The following is a 21,570-nucleotide window of genomic DNA, read 5'->3' as shown; positions in this document are numbered from 1 at the left end:
AGGAATTTTTCTAGCAGGGATAAGGAGGTGATTATCCCCTTGTATAAGGCAATGGTCAGGCCACACCTTGAGTACTGTTTACAGGTTTGGAGGCCTCATTTTAAGAAGGATGTAGAGCTGTTGGAATGAGTACAGAGAATTGCAACAAGATTAGTGAATGGGACAAAGGGTTGCTCTTACAAAGAAAGGCTTAAGTTTTGCAAATTACAGTGTCTGGAGACTAGGCACCTGCAAGGCGATCTGATTATGGTGTATTAAGCCATGAATGGTGTGAGCATGCTCAGTTCTGATGGGATTCTTCCTCTTGCTCAGAATAATAACCTGAGTGGGCATAAATTCAAATTGAGGAAAGACAATTAATTGTAGGATAGATGTGTGCAAGTTTGCCTTTTGCTGCCTTGTGGTTGATTGCTGGAACAAACTTCCATCTGTCGTCTTAGAACTTGATAGCTTAAATAGATTCAAGGCAGAAGTAGACAAACATTTGGAGCGAATGGATGGGTGAAATCAGAAGATTTATTTATTATTATTATTTATTTATTTATTTATTTTTTTTTTTTGGCTGATGCTATATAAGCTTGCTTTCTTGCATTATGTGCCTTTACTACTGCTAATATGAAAGTACAAAGAAAATATTGCATGAGGAGATGCTATGATGGATAAATAGTAATCTGAATCTGTCTGATAGATCATAAATAAATGGTATAGGACAGTTACACATAAAAATAAGAAGCTTACAGTAGCTACAAATTTGATCTGTAATAGTTTCACAGAAAGGGTTAGATTGGCAAAGGCAGATTATGAAAATTCGCTAGCTAAAAGTGGGAATGAGGTGTTTTTAGCACATATTCGCGGCATTTCCTGAGAAATGCCGCGAATACCGAAAACGCGAATACTGAGTTATGGCTTCCATAGTAATAAAGGGGTTCCGTTCCAAAGTATGAAATATATAAGAAAAACTAGTCTAAAATTTGGTCTATGTATGTATTATATGTACCTTCATAATATGACTATGTACATAGACAGTACATAGTGAAATGCAAGCATATGGCATCGAAATGAAAATAAGAAACAATTTAATATTAAATGTAATATTTATTAGAAATTTCAAACAAATCTTTCAAACCAGCGTCTTTGCTAGCTAAAAAACCTATCCCGCCAGTGCTATCACCAGTTTCGCTAAAGCGTTGATAAGGAGTTTTGCGTTTTCACGAATGATGAGTGAATTTAACGGAATTTTATTTTGAGTTCGGTCTTCTATCCACAGATTTAAAGCTTTTTCCATTTTTTCTAATTTAACATCACAAGTTACAGAGCAAATTTTTGAAGCAATTAGCGGGTTTTCACGGACACTACGGCGGATTTTTTCTTCCGATTTTTTGATTGATCGTACCGTTGACTCATTGATTTTATAATGTTTTGCCACTGAGGAGACACTTTCACCATTAGAAATTTTATCTAATAACTCAATTTTATTCGCTAATGTCATCACCTTCTTTGATATTTTCACATTTCTCTTGTTATTCGTAGTCATATTTTTGTAGGGGTTAGAAAGAACTTGTCCACAATAAAGTCACTTTCTTCCGTTAACACACTCGAAAAAGTCTGTTTTACACTGCAAAACGGTAGATTTATCACTTTTTTAAGCATATCAATTTATAAATTGATAAATTTATTCAATTTCTAAGCATATAAATTAAAAGCAAACGACGAAACCTTCCATAACAAGCGCATAACACATATTGAACAAGGATTAGCGAGAAACATTCACGCTCGCGATTTTGTCACCCCTCTCCCCCCACCCACTGAGCGCTGTTTTGACCGGGAAAGATAATTTTAGCCACGCCCATGTTTTTTTATGGCGGAAAATATTCACGGCGCTTTAAAATTCACATTTTTTAGATTTCATTTTATATTAAATCGGCGATCGCGAATACGCGAAACCGCGAATACAGATACCGCGAATAGCGGGGGTTTGCTGTACTAAGAAGAGAAAAGGTAATCAGGATCAACGTGTTGTGTGATAGGAATCTTAAATAATGTAGCTGACATTACAGATGAATTGAACCAATATTTTGCATCAAAATTTGAAGAAAGGCTCCCCTTCAGTGGCAATACTGAAATTTCAGAAGTTTATTTATTAGAAAAACTTTTGAGCCTAAAGGCAAATAAGGCTTCTGGAGATGATGGCACATGCTCAATTTTGAGGGAGGTGGCAAGAGAGTGCATCGAATCATTAAGGTTAATTATGAGGGCATCTTTGTACTCAGTAGAAATTTCCTTGGAATGTAACAATGAACAGACTGTATGTATTGCCAGTACATAAAGTCTGTTCTAAGATTGAAGTGGGTAACTACCAATCAGTCGGTCTGACTTCAGTGACAGAGAAAATAACTGAATCAATGATCAAGAATGCATTACAGGATCATTTGGATATAAATGGAATTCTGAAGGAGTTTTAGTTATCAAAATCACTTACCAATCTGGTGTACTATATTTAATAGTCACTCATGAGCTGGAGTTAGGAAATAATTTCAGTATTGCTTACTTGGATTTCAGCAAAGCATTTGACTTACTACCATATGATAGGTTACCTATAAGTGGGAAAATGTTGGAATTAAAGAAAAAATCCTTAGGTGGATTGCAGGGTAGGAGATTAATTGGGTTGTGATTAATTGTTACTCCTTAGATTAGGCCAAAGTAAGAAATGTGATAACTCAAGGATTATTATTGTTTTTGGTTTTCTGAAATTACACTGATGAAGGAATTACAAGGCATGATGTCAAGGTCAGTAGAGTAGTTAATAATCAGCACAAAGTAGTGCCTCTTTCGATGGCCAGGAAATTTGTAGCTAAGAGTTAATGCAGCAAAATGTGAAGTCTTATACTTGGGGAATAGCAAATCGAAAATAACTTACACTGATGCTGCAAGATTGTGCAGCATCATCCAAAAAAAAAAAAAAAAAATACCCACTCCCATTTCACCCCTCCATTTGTTACAAATACCTGTCCAACTCAGCCTTAAATTTATTTAGGCTATCAATTTCCACAACAAAACATGGAGGTCTGTTCCACCAATCAACTACCCGCTGGCTAAAGGCAAACTTCTGCACATTATCCTACAATTGTCTTTCCTCAGTTTGAATTTATGCCCTCTCATGTGATTATTCTGAGCAAGAGGAAGAATCTCATCATCATTGAGCATGCTCAAACCATTCAGGGCTTTATATACCTCTATCAGATCCCCTTGCAGGTGCCTACTCACCAGACACTGTAATCTGCAAAACTTGAGCCTTCCTTCGTAAGAGCAACCCTTCGTTCCCATTCACTAATCTTGTTGCCCTTCTCTACACTCGTTCCAACAGCTCTACATCCTTCTTAAAATGAGGCCTCCAGACCTGTATACAGTACTCAAGGTGTGACCTGACCATTGCCTTATACAAGGGGATAATCACCTCCTTTTGCCTGCTAGAAAAATTCCTGTATATCATTGACAACACACCATGAGCTACTTTTGCAGGCCGTCTGCACTGGTCAGAAAACTTCATATCTGCCTGCACAATTACCCACCAGGTCATTTTCATTCTCTACTACTGTCAGTGTACTACCACACAGTTGATGCGTTACTCTGGGGTTACTGCTTCCCATATGTAGTACTTTACATTTGCCACCCTCTCATGCCATCTCAACTTTTCTATATCCTGTTTCAGCAGCGTACTGTCATTAGTGTCATTAACAACCTTGCCAACCTTTGTATTGTCTGCAAACTTGGACATTAAGCTTGATATACTATCATCAGTATCATAAAGCAAAAGGCTCAAGCTAATGGAAGTGCTGTGGCTCAGAGCAGAACTGAGGGGGGCAGTTGTCCTCTGACTCACAGCCTTATAAAATGCACTGTTTGCTTGATGTTTGCAGAGCAATCGGGTACGGGACATGATACTGCCAAGGGGGATGTCTTTGTGTGTGCGCGATGCAAGGAGTGTGTCGATATCAGGCAACAACTCGGCGTTCTTCTGGGCCTATATGAGAGCTTGAAGGACAAGGTGGATGCCCTCGAAGAAACTAAATTGAGGGGCCCATCAAGCTCTCAGCTGCCCACATCAACGCCAGAGCTTGCACTTGGGCATTGCGTGACACAGAGACAACCCCCAAGGCAGAATGCGCTGGTCCCGAAGGAACTAGTAGTTGTTGGTGACTCTATTGTCAGGGAAACGGGGAACATGCTTTGTAAAAAAGATAGGTGGAACAGGACCAGGGTATGTCTGCCAGGGGCAAAGGTTGATGACGTTGTAGAGCGAATATCATCTTTTAAGGGCACAAAAGGTGATATAGTTGTACACGTTGGCACTAATAATATTAAGAGTAGGAGACCGGCAGAATTACTTAACAGGTACAGGTCACTGTTGAACAAAAGCTGAGAATTAGGGTTGAATTTGAAAGTGTCTGCAATTCTGCCCAGACACGATAGGAGGGAGTATATGATGAGAGCCTTGTCGATCAATTCGGCCCTGGAAAGATTGTGCAAGGCTCAAGGGGTAGAATTTTTTTCAGCCTGGACTGTACTTGTTAACAGGAGAGATTGCTTCTATAGGGATGGGATACACTTAAATAGAAAGGGTGCAAGAATATTTGCTGATGCTATCGAGGCAGTGTTAGGTGGGTCGGAAAACTGCTAGCTTGGGGGGGGAGAGACAAAGACCAATAGATTGACAGTAGCCACTGGCAGAGGTGAAAGAGATTCTTGCACTGCTTCTATTAGAATGATGAGCAGAAGCCTGAAAAACAAGATGCATGGTATTTCAGAGACTGCTAGGAGCCATTGCGGTACAAGTAAACACATGGGTTGTGTTAGGGTAACTAAGAATAGAAACAGGTGCAGGTATACTTGCGTGTACACCAGTGCTAGGAGTTTAGTAAATAAATTTGATGAATTTGAGGTATTGCTCAAAACATCAAAGGCAGATATTGTTGGGATATCAGAGACGTGGTGTCACACAGATATAAGGGATGCAGAACTGCAATTTGGGGAGTACAACGTCTACAGAAAGGATAGACAGGATAGGAAGGGGGGTGGGGTTATGCTATTAGTTAAGAAACACATAAAAACCAAAGAAGTGAAGCCAGTCGACATCGCCGGACAGTGCAGTGTTGAGTCAGTTTGGTGTGACATAAGCATTGGGAGATGAAAATTGAGAGTAGGAATGTGCTATAGGCTTAATGACTCTGATGAGTATAATAAGGAACTGAACAGGGAAATAGAGTGGGCCAGTAAATCAGAGAGTCTTATAATGGGAGATTTTAATTTCCCAGATATTGACTGGAATTTGGGGGCTGGTTACTCACACACTAGCAGGGCTTTTGTGGATTTATTGGATGATTGTTTTCTACATCAGCATGTTCGGGAGGCATCTAGAGGGAGTAATACTCTTGATTTCATTATCAGCAGTGATTCTTCATGCATTAAGAATCTGCAGATAAATGAACCACTAGGTGGCAGTGATCACAGTGTGCTGAAGTGGGATTTACTCAAAGAGGTAACTACCATTAGGGGTAAAGGGAAGGGTTATTGCTTCCGTAAAGGCGACTATGATGGACTGAGACAGTATTTAAATTCTATACAGTGGGACCAACTGATGATGTTACCAACAGCAAATTCAAAATGGGAAGCATTCAAAGAACTTATCTTGAAAGCTACTAGGCTTTACATACCAACTAAGAAATATTGTTCAAGGTTTAGGCCAAAATGGATGTCAGATGAACTAATGAGGCATATGGCAAAGAAGAAAAATGCATGGGATACTTACAAATTAACACATGACACAGAAGCCTATGATAGATACAAGTTGATATGCAACCAAGTTACAAAGGAGGTTAGGCAGGCGAAGGTAGATTACGAGAAATCCTTGGCAAGGGATGCAAAGAAAAACAGCAAAGAGTTCTTTACTTATGTAAACTCTAGAAGGAAGGGGATGAATCAGATTGGTCCACTTGATATTGATGGGTCAACTGTTGATGATCCTGCTCAGGTAGCTAACAAACTAAATGAATATTTTGCATCGACATTCACACATGAGGAGTTATTCAGCAAGGGGAATGCCAGTGGTGTATTTAACTCTAGCAGTAAGCTACAGAATCTTGAAATAACTGGGAGTAAAGTGGAGGAGAAACTGTTGAAGATAAACACAAGAAAGGCACCCGGGGTGGATGGGATCTATCCAGTTATATTAAAGGAGGCAGCAAAGGAAGTAAGCAAACCCTTAGCCATAATTATGAGAACTTCCTTGGACTCAGGGGAGGTACCCATAGACTGGAAATGTGCAAATGTGACCCCAATTCACAAAGGAGGATCAAAGGCTGACACAAGTAATTATAGACCTGTGAGCTTAACTTCTGTTCCAGGAAAATTAATGGAGGCACTGGTTAAAGAAGCACTGGACCCAACACTGAACCCTGAGGGACTCCACTGTTAACATTAGTCCACAATGAGCAGTATCCATTAATTACCACTCTGTCTTCTTCCACTCAACCATCCATTCATCCGTAGCAGCAATTTGCCTCCAATGCCACACTGCTCCAATTTGTGCAGCAGTCTTCCATGGGCAACAGTATCAAAAGCCTTTCTAAGATCCAAATATATGATATCAAAGTTATTCCCTGCATCCAGTTCCTTTGTGACCACATCATAGTATCCAATCAAACTGGTCAGACAAGTCTTCCCCTTAACAAAACCATGCTGTGTCCGAGCTATAACTGAATTCTTGTCTAGATGATCCTGCAGTGCTTCTTTAACCAGTGCCTCCATTAATTTCCCTGGAACAGAAGTTAAACTAACAGGTCTATAATTACTTGTGTTGCCCTTTGATCCTCCTTTGTGAATTGGGGTCACATTTGCACCTCTCCAGTCTATGGGTACCTCCTCTAAGTCCAAGGAAGCTCTCATGATTATGGCTAAGGGTTTGCTTACTTCCTTTGCTGCCTCCATTAATATAACTGGATAGATCCCATCCATCCCGGGTGCCTTTTTTATGTTTATCTTCAACAATTTCTCCTCAACTTTCCTCTCAGTTATTACAAAATCATCTAGCTCACTGCCGGAGTTTAATTCACCTCTGGCATTCCCCTCCCTGAATAACTCCTCATGTGTTGAATGTAGATGCAAAATACTCATTTAGTTTGTTAGCCACCTGAGCAGAATCATCAACAGTTGATCGATCAATATCCAGTGGACCAAGCTGATTCATTCCTTTCCTTCTAGAGTTTATATAGGTAAAGAAATCTTTGCCGTTTTTCTTTGCATCCTTTGCCTGCCTAATCTCCTTTGTGACTTGGTTACAGACCAGCTTATATCTATCATAGGCTTCCATGTCCCCATTAATTTATATGTATCCCATGCATTTTTCTTCTCTGTCATATGTCTCATTCATTGGCCGCCTCCATAGCCAGGTGGGCAAGAGCAGCAGTGTGTAGCACAAGCTTCTTGATTAGACCGAGGTTCGAGTCCATGACCACCAAATATGGATAATGCAGAAAGGTCAGGGAATGACCACCGCATATCACCGGAGCAATATTGCCTTAGTTGCTAATGCTCCTAAAAACCAAATAACAAAAAAAAAACAAACGTATGTCTCATTAGTTCATCTGACATCTATTTAGACCTAAACTTTGAACAATATTTCTTAGCTGGATATTGTGGATATTACTTCGCAACCATGATGGCATGTTGTATTACCAGGGTACCTGCCCACCCACTGATGATGAAGCCCAATAGCTTCAAAACGATTGTCTGGTGGTATTCTCTGAAAATAAATAACAGTAGTCTGCTCTACTAGAGAAGCGTGATTTATTTTTTGAAGTAGTGGAATACCGCTATCTCGTGAAAGCAACAACAATATGAGATACAATTAAAATGATGCCTTCTATGCTACTTACGTAGTTCAAATTTATGGGTTAACTATGGTGTATTTACACCGATTCTATATAGTTAATTACCAAAACCCATAAGAATTATGCCTTGTGCATTTCATTTTCAAATTATATTTTTACCAACACCCTTTGGCATCTCTCATTGTGGATATAACTTTGCAACCGTGATGGCATGTTGTATTACCAAGGTACCTGCCTGCCCACTGATGATGAAGCCCAATAGCTTCGAAACAATTGTCTTGGTGGTGGTATCCTCCGAAAATAAATAAGAGTAGTCTTCTCTTCTCCCCTTGAACTGGGCACCTGTACGTGGTGAGGGGACCTCCAAGTGATGCTGCTGGTTTTCTAGAGTAGCAACACTTGGATCTAACACCCATACCTTGGTTCCAGGGTTACATCGTTGGAATCCGGCGTGTGCAGCCATGTGCAGCGACCTGTGGAATTGGGAAAGGGGATCCTTGTGATTGAGAGGCCCAGCATTAGCATTAGTAGAGGCATATGATGCAAGAAAGCAAGCCAAAAAAAAAAAAAAAAAACACTTCCATTTCATCCCTCTGTTCGTTTGAAATACCTGTCCAGCTGAGCCTTAAATTTATTTAGGCTATCAACGTCCACAACAGGGGATGGAAGTCTGTTCCACCAACCAACTACTCGCTGGCTAAAGGCAAATTTCCGCACATCTATCCTACATGTCTTTCCTCAATCTGAATTTATGCCCTCTCAGGTGATTATTCTGAGCAAGAGGAAGAATCCCATCGGCATTGAGCATGCTCAAACCATTCAAGGCTTTATACACCTCTATCAGATATGTCAGCCTTGATACACCACTTTGGCCCCTGCTTCGGCAAGATGGGTGGTCCTGGACCGGCCCGACTGGGATCACTCGCCGGGTGGTTCTTACTGCTAGAGTCAACTGCATTCCAATAAGTCTCCCTCCCTTTGGTCCTGGGATGGGATCAAGGCTTATTGCAAATGTGGGTATAATGCTCCTGAGCGAACTTGCATCCCATTCGTGTACGCAGTACCTGCTAGTTGACGAGTGGGCATCCCCTTGTAAGGCGCCTCCATAGCCAGGTTTGAAGGAGCAGCAGTGCGTAGCACTCGCTTCTTGTTAGACCGGGGTTCGAGCCTGTCACCACCAAATACGGAGGATGCAGAAAGGTCAGGGAATGACCACCGCATATAAATAAATAAATAAATAAATTTTCTGTTTATACTCCGGGACGACCAAACAGTCAGAGGAGTTTACAATATACACAGAATACAAGAAACAGCACCGTATTCAGCAGTCACGGGCTTGAATCCCGGTCACTCAAGGCACGTGTACCTATGCACCCGCACGCCTGACCACTAGGCTACGGCGGCCTATCCCCGGAGCAATATGGCCTTAGTTGCTAATGCTCCTAAAAACCAAATAACAAACAACAATTCCCTTGTAGGGCTCTGTGGCGGGTCAGGTACTTAGGGCATCTGAAATTTTTATTTTACTCCCATGAGTAATTTAAATCCAATTTCTTCTGTGGCCCCAACAAGGCCCCTACCTAATTGATCAGATGAAAATGGCACCAATTCTGTCAAAAGATCTAGAACTGAGGATAAAACACCATCTATAACATTGCTTTTCCTCATTCTCCATTCTACCGGAGAGCAGTCAATTGGGAAGATGTCACCTTTCTTCATCCAGAAAGGATTGGCAGGATCACCAAAATCCGTAAAACGGCTGCGTTCTGGTGATCTTTTAGTTGAAGCTTCAAGCACAATGCAAGCAGAAAGAATCGTGAACACGACATCCATGGGGGGGGAATACCAGTCAGTGTAATACACCACTTTGAACTATTCACGAGGTGTCATTTCAGAGTGGGATCTTCTTCATGTCTCTGAAGAAGAGATCTGCTCTGAACTAAAAGACCAATAAGTGATGGCTGTCGAGAATATCAATGTGGAAGGATGGGAATCTCATCCCTACCCGAGTTCTCATCGTAACATTCAACACCCCACGGCCTCCAAGTTCCATCAAGGCAGGCTATTTAAACTGCCCAGTGAGGCTTTACATACCAAACCCACTGAGGTGTTTTAGATGTCAGAAATACGGCCATTCACAAACAGCTTGTCGTGGTAATCCTGCCTGCGCTCAATGTGGTAGGAAAGACCACAAGAGCAAGGAATGTTCAGCTTCCAAACCAACCTGTATAAATTGCCAAGGAGAGCACCCTGCCTATTGTAGGGCATGCCAGAGGTGGAAAGACGAGAAAGAAATTAAAAAAATAAAAACAGAGCTGAACATATCCTATCAGGAGGCCAGAAAACGCATTTAACCAATAAATAGCGGGAAACCTTCATACGCCCAGAAGGTTTGTGCGAAGCGCACCATCGGTACACAAACTGAGATGACTGTACCACCAAAAGAGTCATTTACTCCGATTGCACGCTATTTATTGCGTTCACAAAAGCCCACCCAAAAAACACAGTCAGCTGCCACTCCTATTTCCGTACCTCCTAATGCTCCACCACTACCAAAACCAGGTGGTAAAGAAAAGGTGCAAATATCGGAAGAGTCACCTGCAATACAAGAAACAATTGATGTCGAGGATAAGGAGGTATCGGATGACCCAGTCCTGGAAATCTTTGCAGAAGAAGATATGGACATAGGCCAACGACCTGTGTTTCCAAAGAAAGATAAAGCCACTGAGAAAATGAAGCCCTCAGCCCTTCGGAAACCACCTGATGGACCCAACAAATCCAAATAATGGGTAAGTTGAAATTTCTACAATGGAATTGTCATGGATTCTGTCGAAATAGTGACGACATCAAGGCGCTCCTGATTAAGCATGAGCCTACTTGCTTTTGCTTACAGGAGACGTATTTAAAGGCAAATGAGAACCCATACTTACATAACTTTTTAGTTATTCGAAAAGACAGAGATGCGGGTGGACCTGTCCACGGAGGGGTCGCCATCCTTGTGGGTAACCACACCCCATTTCAAGCTACACCACTTACCACCAACTTAGAGGCTGTAGCAGTTCAAGTTACTGTAGGGTTTCTCTTAACTGTTTGTTCCATCTATTTGCCACATGGGAACAACATCCCCCAGGCAGACCTTGATGATCTCATTAGACAATTGCCACCCCCTTTTTTGTTACTAGGGGATTTTAATGGACACAATACTCTCTGGGGCAATGCCGACATCAATGGAAGGGGTCGGACTATAGAGCACATGCTTGAAAACAATGACGTGGCCCTGCTAAATGCTGGACTTAACACATTTTGCCACATGCCTATTCGTACTTTTGCCGCGATCGATCTCTCTATATGCTCGCTCTCTCTCCTTCCTGTGTGTACATGGGAGGTTGAAGACAACATTTATGGCAGTGACCACTTCCCCGTGATATCCACCCTTTGCAAAGGGAGACCATGCCACCCGTCTAGGATGCCATGGTGGAAGATCGGTCACGCTGACTGAAATGCCTTTAGAGATTTAGCATCATTTGATATCAATACAGTCAGCAAGGAACTGATTAATGATGCGGCAAAGTACATTACAGACACTGTTGTCCAAGCAGTGGTAATTGCAATTCCAAAGACTTTGACTCGGTTTCCACCATTTCCAAAACCATGGTGGAATTCTAATTGCACTGCAGCAAGAAAGTCTCAAAACAAGGCGTGGGGTATTTTTCGCCAGTACCCCACCGCAGATAACCTAATAGCATTGAAACGTGCAGGTGCTAAAGCACGTTGCGTAAGACGTCAGAGTCGGAAGGAATCTTGGATTAAATTCACATCTTCTATCAACCAGGCTTTATCATCTAAGCTTGTCTGGGATAAAGTCCGGAAAATGAAGGGGAAATACACATCACACCCTTCTTTGATCCTGGAGTATAATGGATGTGCAATTGCAGTAAAGTAAAAAAAAAAGTAAAGTGCAGCCATTATCAACCCACTGCAGGATGGAAGCCTCCTCAACAATTCATGCTGAGGGAAATGGACCATAATCTGCCACACTGGTCCAGTGCGGGTTGGCAGATCGACCGTATTCAACAGTCAGGGGCTTGAACGCCGGACTAACTCAAAGAGCGTGTGCTACTGCACTCCCGCTCCTGCCCACTCGGCTACGGATTGCAAATGCTCTTGGGGAGATATTTGCTAAAGTGTCTGTCAAAACATTTTACCACTCTGAGTTTCTGGCCCTCAAACAAAATGCTGAAAGGCAACATTTGAAATTGTCATCAAAGAACTGTGAAGAATACAATCAATCCTTCACAGAATGGGAAATGAAAGCTGCACTTTCTCTATCCCAGGCGAGTGCCATAGGGCCAGATGACATCCATTATGAGATGATTAAACATCTTTCGTCTGAATCTTTGGATCAGTTCTGTGGATCAGATCTAATCTCTGTTTGTACAACAGAGTTTATCTTGAAGATGAATTTCCGGACTCCTGGCATAAGGCAATTGTGCTTGCCTTTCCAAAGCCAGGAAAAGATCCAAAATTTCCGCATAATTACTGTCCAATTGCTCTGACAAACTGCTTGTGCAAGATCCGGGAAAGGATGGTGAATGCCATCTCATGTGGTATTTAGAAGCGAATGACCTCCTTTCCAAAGTTCAGTGTGAAGGAACAGGTCAGCACTTGACCATCTTATAAGACTATAAACATCTATCCGAGATGCTTTCCTTAAACGCGAACACCTGATGTCAATTTTCTTTGATATCGAAAAAGCATATGACACAACTTGAGATGGAATCTTAAAGGATATCTATAATCTGGATCTGAGGGGCCATCTATCCCTCTTCATTAAAAATTTCTTATTGAACCGGTCATTCCAAGTTCATGTCGGCTCTGTTTTCTCTCAATTTTTTTGTCAAGAGGAAGGAGTCCCCCAAGGGTCAGTGTTAAGTGTTACGCTTTTCACTATCAAAGTTAATTCTGTTACTGAACAACTTCCTCCAACTGTAAACAGCACCCTTTTTGTTGATGATTTTACCATCTTTTGTCAGTCATGCAACATGAGGGTTATTGAACGACAATTGCAGCATGCCACTTTTGTCGAAAACGGAACCTTCACCCCGAACCAGAACTCAAACTCGGACAATACATCATTCCAGTAGTACCCGAGACAAAATTCTTGGGTCTCACATTCGATAAGAAGTTGATCGAATGTGATCACATATCCGTCAACTGCGAACAAAGTGCACGAGGGGATTGAATCTCCTTCGTGCCATCTCCTCAAATAAATGGGGGCCATATCGATGCATTTTACTCTGCCTTTATCGTGCGCTTATTCGTTCAAAATTAGACTATGGGTCCCAAGTGTATGCATCAGCTAGAAATAGCGTACTACGGTGGCTAGACCCACTCCACCACCAAGCCATCCGTACTGCTACTGGAGCATTCAGAACATCTCCTGACCACTATTGCTCTGACGAAAGCAATTGTCGCTAAAATATACCTTTAAACTAAAATCCCTACCAGATAACCCAACGTGGACTTGTGTTTTTGAGCCACGATGGGAAACACTTTATAAAACCCGTCAGATTGCTAACCATTCCTTTGGCATCCATGTCCAAGGGCTGCTCAGAGAGCTCCATATCACGGTAGACAATGTTGCCCAGTCACCAAGGCATCTACTTCCACCTTGGCATGCTCGCTTACCATCATGTGACTTCTCCATTAAAAGTTGGGGTAAGGCCATAACTCCATCCTCTGTCTACCAACAACTCTATGCGGCCGCCGATCCGATTACTCTGATTTTTTGCCTGTTTTCACCGATGGCTCAAAGTCGGAGTTGTCTGTAGGCTCTGCTGCTGTCTTTCCAGATAGTACTATATCTGGGAAGATTCCCCACGAATGCAGCATATATACAGCTGAGTTGTATGCTATAGAGCTAGCCTTGGACCACATTAAAACCCGTAAGCACCAAAGATGTGTGGTGTACACTGACTCTTCAAGTACACTGCAGGCTTTATTGGGGATGAGGTATAATCCTCATCCATTTGTGATCTGGATTCAGCAGATGTTACGTTCCCTGTTTGAGTGTTCATTCGACATCCGTTTCTGCTGGATCCCAAGCCACATTGGGATTGGGGGAAATGAACTGGCAGATGCTGCGGCCAGATCACCAGAACCCCACAACATATTGCCTGTTAGTCCTCTATACAGACTACAGGCAGCTAATACAAGCTAAATTACTACCCCAATGGCAACAATCTTGCATGAGCAAGTCACAAACAAGCTCTATCAGATAAAGCCTGTAATCCGACACTGGCAGTCTAGTCTGCGCAGGAACCGCAAAGAGGAAGTTGTTCTAGCTCGTCTCCGCATAGGACACAGTCATCTTACACATGCTTTTCTGCTGAGGGCAGATGACTGTCCTATGTGCGAGAACTGCGGCACCATTTTAACTATTCATCACATTTTAACCGTGTGTCCACGTTTTAGACACAAACGTGATTTATATTTTCCCGCTTTTAGTCATCTGGCTGAGCCTTATACACTCAGTCAGATTTTATGCGACAATGACCATGTGTCTGCTGTTTTTAGCCTTTTAAAATGAATAAACGTTTTTGCTCGTATCTAAAATTTACATTTTATTGTGATTTCTTTATTGATTTATCTTTTATACCTTTTATACATTTGTTATTATATATTTTGACCTGGTGACCTAACTAAGTAGGTCACTGAAAGTTTAAAATTTTTATATATGACCTGGTCTTGGTGCATTATAGCCTTAGTTGCTAATGCGCCAATAAAATCCAAACCAACCAATCTTCTCTACTAGAGAAGCGTTTGAAAGCATTTGAAGCGTTTGATTTGAAATAGTGCAATACTGCTATTTCATTGTGAAGACAACCACAATATGAGATACAATTAAAACGATGCCTTCTACGCTACTTACGTAGTTCAAATCTAAGGGTTAACTATGGTGTATTTACACCGATATTATATTATACTTGTTTATACTCCGGGACGACCAAATGGTCAGAGGAGTTTGCATGATAGATTGAATACAAGAAACAGCACCGTATTCAGTAGTCACAGGCTTGAACCCCGGTCACTCAGGCACGTGTACTTAGGCACACTTTCACCTTACCACTAGGCTAACAGCGGCCTCATATAGTTAGCTGGTATGTAAAGCCTAGTAGTTTCCAAGATAAATTCTTTGAATGCTTCCCATTTTGAATTTGTTGTTGGTAACATCATCAGTTGGTCCCACCGTATAGAATTTAAATACTGTCTCAAACCACCATAGTTGCCTTTACGAAAGCAAAAACCCTTCCCTTTACCCCTGATGGTAGTTACCCCTTTGAGTAAATCCCACTTCAGCACACTGTGATCACTGCCACCTAGTGGTTCCTTTATCTGCAGATTCTTAATGCATGAAGAATCACTACTGATAATCAGATCAAGAGTATTACTCCCTCTAGTATTACCTCCTGAAAATGCTGATGTAAAAAACAATCATCCAATAAATCCACAAAAGCCTTGCTAGTGTGAGAATGACCAACCCACAAATTCCAGACAATATCTGGAAAATTAAAATCCCCCATTATAAGACACTCTGATTTACTTGCCCACTGTATTTCCCGGTATAGTTTTTTATTATACTTATCAGAGTCATTAGGCCTATAATACACTCCTACTCTCAATTTTGATCCCTCAGTGCTTATGTCACACGAAACTGTCTCGACACTGCATTGCACTGTTCAGCGATGTCAACTGGCTGCACTTCCTTGGATTTTAAGTGTTTCTTAACTAATAGCATAACCCCTCCTCTGTTCCTATCCTGTCTATCCTTTCTGTACACATTGTTCTCCCCAAATTCCAGTTCTGCATTACTTATATCTGTGTGACACCATATTTCTGATATCCGAACAATATCTGCCTTGCAGTGTTTTGACCAACACCTCAAATTCATCAAATTTATTTACCAATCTCCTAGCATTGGTGTATACACAAGTGTACATGCACCTGTTCCTATTTTTAGCTACCCTAACACAACCCATGTGTTTACTTGTAAGTACTACAATGATTCCCAGCAGTCTCTGAAATACCCTGTATCTTAGTTTTCAGGCTGCTTCTTATTCCAATTGAAGCATATATAGTATAAGCATTAGATAGTATGAATCAGAGCTGTGATACATAAGTTCTACATTGATATTAATATTTGTAAAATAATAAGAGGAGTTTACATCAGTTTAGTACATAGAACACTTCCGTATGATACTCTCCAGAAATTGAAACGAAAAAATCGAAAACTTACATTAGAGTAAAAAATAAATAATTAAAAACCAATTTAACACAATTCAAATCAATTTAACACAATTAAAAATTAAAAAGAATCTAACAAAAATATTCAAAATGATTTTTGTTAGATTCTTTTTAATTTTTAATTGCGTTAAATTGATTTTTAATTTGGTTTTTAATTATTTATTTTTTACTCTAATGTAAGTTTTCGTTTTTTTGTTTTAATTTCTGGAGAGTATCATATAGAAGTGTTTTATGTACTATATTGATGTAAACTCCTCTTATTATTTTACAAATAGGGTAAGCATATAATAAGGCAGTTGTAAGACTGCACTTGGAATACTGTTTACAGGTATGGGAGACCACACCTAGTGAAGGACATTGAGCTTCTTAAAAAGGTTCAAAGATTAACAGTGCACCTTGTGAGATTGGCTAAGTGACATCTGTATGAGGAAAGTCTTTGAATACATGAGCTGGTGAGTTTGCTAACCAGGCGCTTTAGAAGAAACCTGATTAAGGCATAGAAGGCTCTGAGGAAAGAAAGTAAAATCAATGACTTTGAAATTTTCATTTTTATAAATGATTCCATAATTAGGGGTGAATTGAAATTATGAGGAAAGAACTATGGACTGGAATGCAGTAAGCTTTCTTTTAGCCAACAGGACGTTGATTACTGGAATTAGTTGCCCCCATGGGTGATTGAGGCTGATAGCTTGAATTCCAAGGTCATTTTGATAGGGTCTCTGTGAGGGAGTCAAATAGATTATTTGTTTTATTTTATTTTTTTTGCTTGTGCAGTAAAAGCCTCAGGATTCCTTGAACCATATGCTAATACTAACTTATATTTTCTTATTTATTTTAGAAAGCTCCTCAGTGTGTCTAATATCAGACTCAAGTAACAATTAAACATAATTTATTGTTCCCATAATGTGAATGTTTGTAAAACTACCTTTAGTTTTATAGACTTTCACCATTATCTTACAAGAGCCATTAAATTGGTCATGTGTTGATTGATGGAAATGATGCTGACCATCATGATTAATTCTGATACTTAAAAGATATATGTCTATATGACTGTCCATGTATCTTTTGGGATAAAGGTACATGGTAAAACAGTCTTTTGGGATAAAGGTATGGAATAAATCACCAGCTGGCACTCTTTGACCCGAGGCCCTCCTGTCAATAAACCCCAAACCAAATTGTCAAAGCAGATGACATCTAATGTTGGGGATATTACACTTTTCCAGGAATATTTATGTATAACTCAACTTGTTTGCAATCACTTGGTTGGTTTTTAAATATATCAGGTGATTTGTATTTGACCTTGTGGTTTATCTGATGAAGTGAATGAGTCGCATATATTGCATTCATATATAGAAAATAGTTTTTTGAAATGGAGATTAAATGCTGATAATTTCCAGTGTGTGTTTAATTAAATTGTTTTTCAGGATTTTCATAAGTTTTTCATAAGTGATATGATTTTTTTACAGGATTTTCTATTTCTACTTACCTGTAGGAATTATGACAAGTGAAGAACAGAACATGGAGGTAAATTATTTTTGACTTATTTTTTACAAGAATAAATTAAAAAGACCCTCCTCTATTTGCATACTTGCTAACGTTTCCACTTTCCCCAAATATCCTGAAATTGTGAATCTTTTACAGGTCTAGATAATTTTTCTTCCTTATTTCAGTCAGAGGCTGAAACTGATTAGAAGCTTTGAATGTTATATCTTACTGTATAGGAGAATATGGTGTATTCTATGTATGTGATCTGTTATATGATTTTCTTTTAGTATGTTTTCTGTGGTTTTTGCCAAGTATAATTGTATAGTTTTCTGAAATATTTGTACTTAATTTTAATAAAATCAGCCTGCTATGCAGGGAGTTTGTTTATATGTAATTCAGTTGTTCCCTGGCTCTTGTTGGCTTAATGCTTTTCTGATGGTGGTTCACTCTCTACTTTGACATGATTCACCGGCCAGTTAATTACTGTGATGTTGATTTTTATTATTTGAAGCTGCTTCGAAGACTGCTTTTTTTTAAATATCCTTAATCTAACTTGATATCATAAATAAAAAAAACTGCATGTTTCACTAAACATATTTTACACCAAAACCGATAAACCATTCTTTGAATGCATTCAAAAAAATAAATAAAATCACGTTTCATCAATGAATGAAATACTTTCAAACAGTGTGCTTGCAAACTCACATCTAGCATTGACTGTTGTTTCTTCAAATGTATCAGATATCAGACTTACTCCAGAATGATAATAAAAAAAAAATAATAAATAATAATAAATAAAACTTCTGCCATTCCATATGTAGAGAAGTTCAGAAGAAATTCATAACTCCTCAGTTTCAGCCATTGCCACAAGAATAGAGGATAGTGTTGATGCAAAATGAACTTGGTTAGCCGGTGTTTGTGAAGTAGATAGAAGTTTGAAATAATTAGCATTAGTAGAGGCATAAGCTTGCTTTCTTGCATCATATGCCTCTACTAATGCTAATAATTTCAAACTTCTATCTATCAGCCAAAAAAACCCCTCATATTTCAACCCTCCATTCATTCCAAATGCCTGTCCAGCTCAGCCTTAAATTTATTTAGGCTATCAACTTCCACAACAAAAGATGGAAGTCTGTTCCACCAATCAACCACCCGCTGGCTAAAGGCAAATTTCTGCACATCCATTCTATAACTGTCTTTCCTCAATTTGAATCTATGCCCCCTCAAGTTCTTAATCTGAGCAAGAGGAAGAATCACATCAGCATTCAGCTTCCTCAACCCATTCAAGGCCTTATACACCTCAATCAGATCATATCACAGGTGCCTACTCTTCAGGCACTGCAGTTTGCAGAATTTAAGCCTATTTTGGTAAGATAACCCCTTTGTTCCCCTCACCAATCTTGTTGCCCTTCTTTGTACTTGTTCTAGCAACTCTACATCCTTCCTACAAAGAGGCCTCCAGACCTGTATACAGTACTCTAGGTGTGGCTTGACCATTGTCTTATATAACGGGATGATCACCTCCCGTCCCTGCTAGCAAAATTCCTATATATCATTGACAAGACTCTGTGACCCGCCCTGGCAGCCCGTCTGCACTACTCAGCAAACTTCATATTTGACTGCACAATTACCCCCAGGTCTTTTTCACTTTCCACTTCCCTGTGTGTAGTACCACACAGTTGGTACGTTTCTCTTCGGTTATTGCTATCCATATGCAGCACCCTGCATTTGTCAATGCTAAACTTCAGTTGCCACTTCTCAGCCCATTTACCCAACTTATCTAGATCCAGTTGGAGTAGCATACTGCATTTACTCTCGTTAACAATCCTGCCAACCTTTGTATCATCTGCAAACTTGGACATTAATCCTGATATACCTTCATCAATATCATTGATGAATACCCAAACAACAATGGGCCCAGCACCGAACCCTGGGGAACTCCACTAATAACATTTGTCCACGAAGAGCAGTGTCCATTGATTACCACTCTCTGTTGTCTCCCACTCAACCATCCCTTTATCCATTGTAGCAGCTTACCTTTAATGCCATACCTTTCCAATTTGTACAGCAGTCTTCCATGTGCAATAGTATCAAATGCTTCCCTGAAATCCAAGTATATGATATCAAAATTATTTTTGACATTCAGTTCCTTCTTGTCCACATCATAGTATCCAATCAAATTGGTCAGACAAGACCTCCATTTAACAAACCCATGCTGTGTCTTAACTATTATTGTAGTCTTTTCTAGATGATCCTGCAATGCTTCTTTATCCACTGACTCCATTATTTTTCCCGGAATACAAGTTAAACTAACAGGTCTATAGTTACTTGTGTCACCTTTTGGTGATACATTTGCACACCTTCAGTTCATGGGGACCTCATCTGAATTCAAGGAAGCTGTCATAATTATGACTAATGGTTTGCTTACTTCCTTTGCTTCTTTCTCCTTTAATATAACTGGATAGATCCCGTCCCTCCCAGGTGCCTTCCTTATGTTTAACTTCAATTTCTCCTCCAGTTTGCTCTCAGTTATTAAAAAATCACTTAGCTCTCTGTTAGAGTTTGATAGACTTCTGGCATTGCCCTCATTGAATAACTCCTCATTTGAATGTAGATGCAAAATACTCATTCAGTTTTTCAGCTACCTGAGCATGATCATCAATTGTCAACCCATCTATGTTAAGTGGTCCAGTCTGATACATATATCTCTTTACTTCTAGAGTTTACATAAGTAAAGAACTCTTTGCTGTTTTTCTTTGCATCCTTTGCTAAAGATTTCTCGTAATCTGCCTTCGCCTGCCTAACCGCCTTTGTGACTTGATTACAGACAAGCTTATATCTGCCATAGGCTTCTGTGTCACCTGATAATTTATAGGCATCCCATACATTTTTCTTCTCTGTCATGAGCCTCATTAATTCATCTGACATCCATGATAGATATATCTAAAATTTTGCCCTTCCTTATTGTTCTGTACAGCACTGATAAAGATGAATATCTTTTTTGTTTTGTCAAAAAGCATAAAATGGAATTCAAATGAAATGTTAATTCATTTCAGTGGGGAAAATACATAAAATTTGTTCTGTTACAAACCAACTTTTATAATTGCATTGTTTTCATTATTAAGTTATTTTCATCATTATTAAGTAGCATAATTAATTCATTTTAGCCATCTTACACTCTGCCAGGTTTTTTTTTTTTTCTATAAGGGATAAAAAAAAAAATTAATACATTAATTAAAAATAATTGAATACATTACTTTAAAAAAACTATTAAACCATTTACAAAACTAATTCCCTTGCTTGGTGTTCACTTCACTGATTTTTAAAAATTTTCATGAGGTTAGAACATGATGTATCCAGTGGAGCTGTGATATATAGCTATAAAAACTATGAGAAACAGAGAATATGAAAAGCAGGTAGTCTCCAATAAAATACAAGATGGACATATGTTATTCACCATATTACAACGGCCACACAAAAATTAAGAATAAACTAGATAAAGAGAAAGTTTATTTTATTTGAAAGAACAGCTCAAAATTTTTTCCAACATTAATAGGTTCTGAGTGGGCTTGATTTGTGGCCCGAAGGATGTTGAAAATGATATTCAGTTTCATACCAACCATTGTCCAGCATCTGTGGTGTCATAAGAAACAACTGCATTGTTATGTGCATAAAATTCATCCACATTTTTTAATTTAGTGTGATGTACTTGTTGTTTGATGCACTCCAGAAAAAAAAAGAAAGTAAAAAAAAAAAGAGCAGTTGTGTCGGGGTGAGGAGGGCAGAATGAATCATCGTTTTCCAGTCTGTAGGTGTTGAAGTGTACACTGATGAGCCAAAACATTATGACCACCTACCTAATATAATGTGGTCCTCCACGTGCAGCCAAAACAGC

General features: G+C 39.6%; 1 protein-coding gene across 4 annotated transcripts in view; it reads left to right on the top strand.

The window, feature by feature from the left end:
- Positions 1–21,570, top strand: part of LOC150078561 (uncharacterized) — a 773,569-nt gene that overhangs the window by 65,257 nt on the left and 686,742 nt on the right. For all 4 annotated transcript variants that reach the window (XM_090385507.1, XM_090385508.1, XM_090385509.1 and 1 more), the window contains exon 2: positions 17,657–17,714. In XM_090385507.1, coding sequence (XP_090241633.1) covers positions 17,688–17,714 — 27 coding nt within the window. In that variant the 5' untranslated portion in view covers positions 17,657–17,687. The remainder of the gene's footprint in view (positions 1–17,656; positions 17,715–21,570) is intronic.

This window comes from Mastigoproctus giganteus, chromosome 11, assembly GCF_048544385.1.
Source record: "Mastigoproctus giganteus isolate SK-2022 chromosome 11, ASM4854438v1, whole genome shotgun sequence".
In the NCBI taxonomy this organism is placed as follows: domain Eukaryota; kingdom Metazoa; phylum Arthropoda; class Arachnida; order Uropygi; family Thelyphonidae; genus Mastigoproctus; species Mastigoproctus giganteus.
This window is presented reverse-complemented; position numbering and strand designations above follow the sequence as displayed.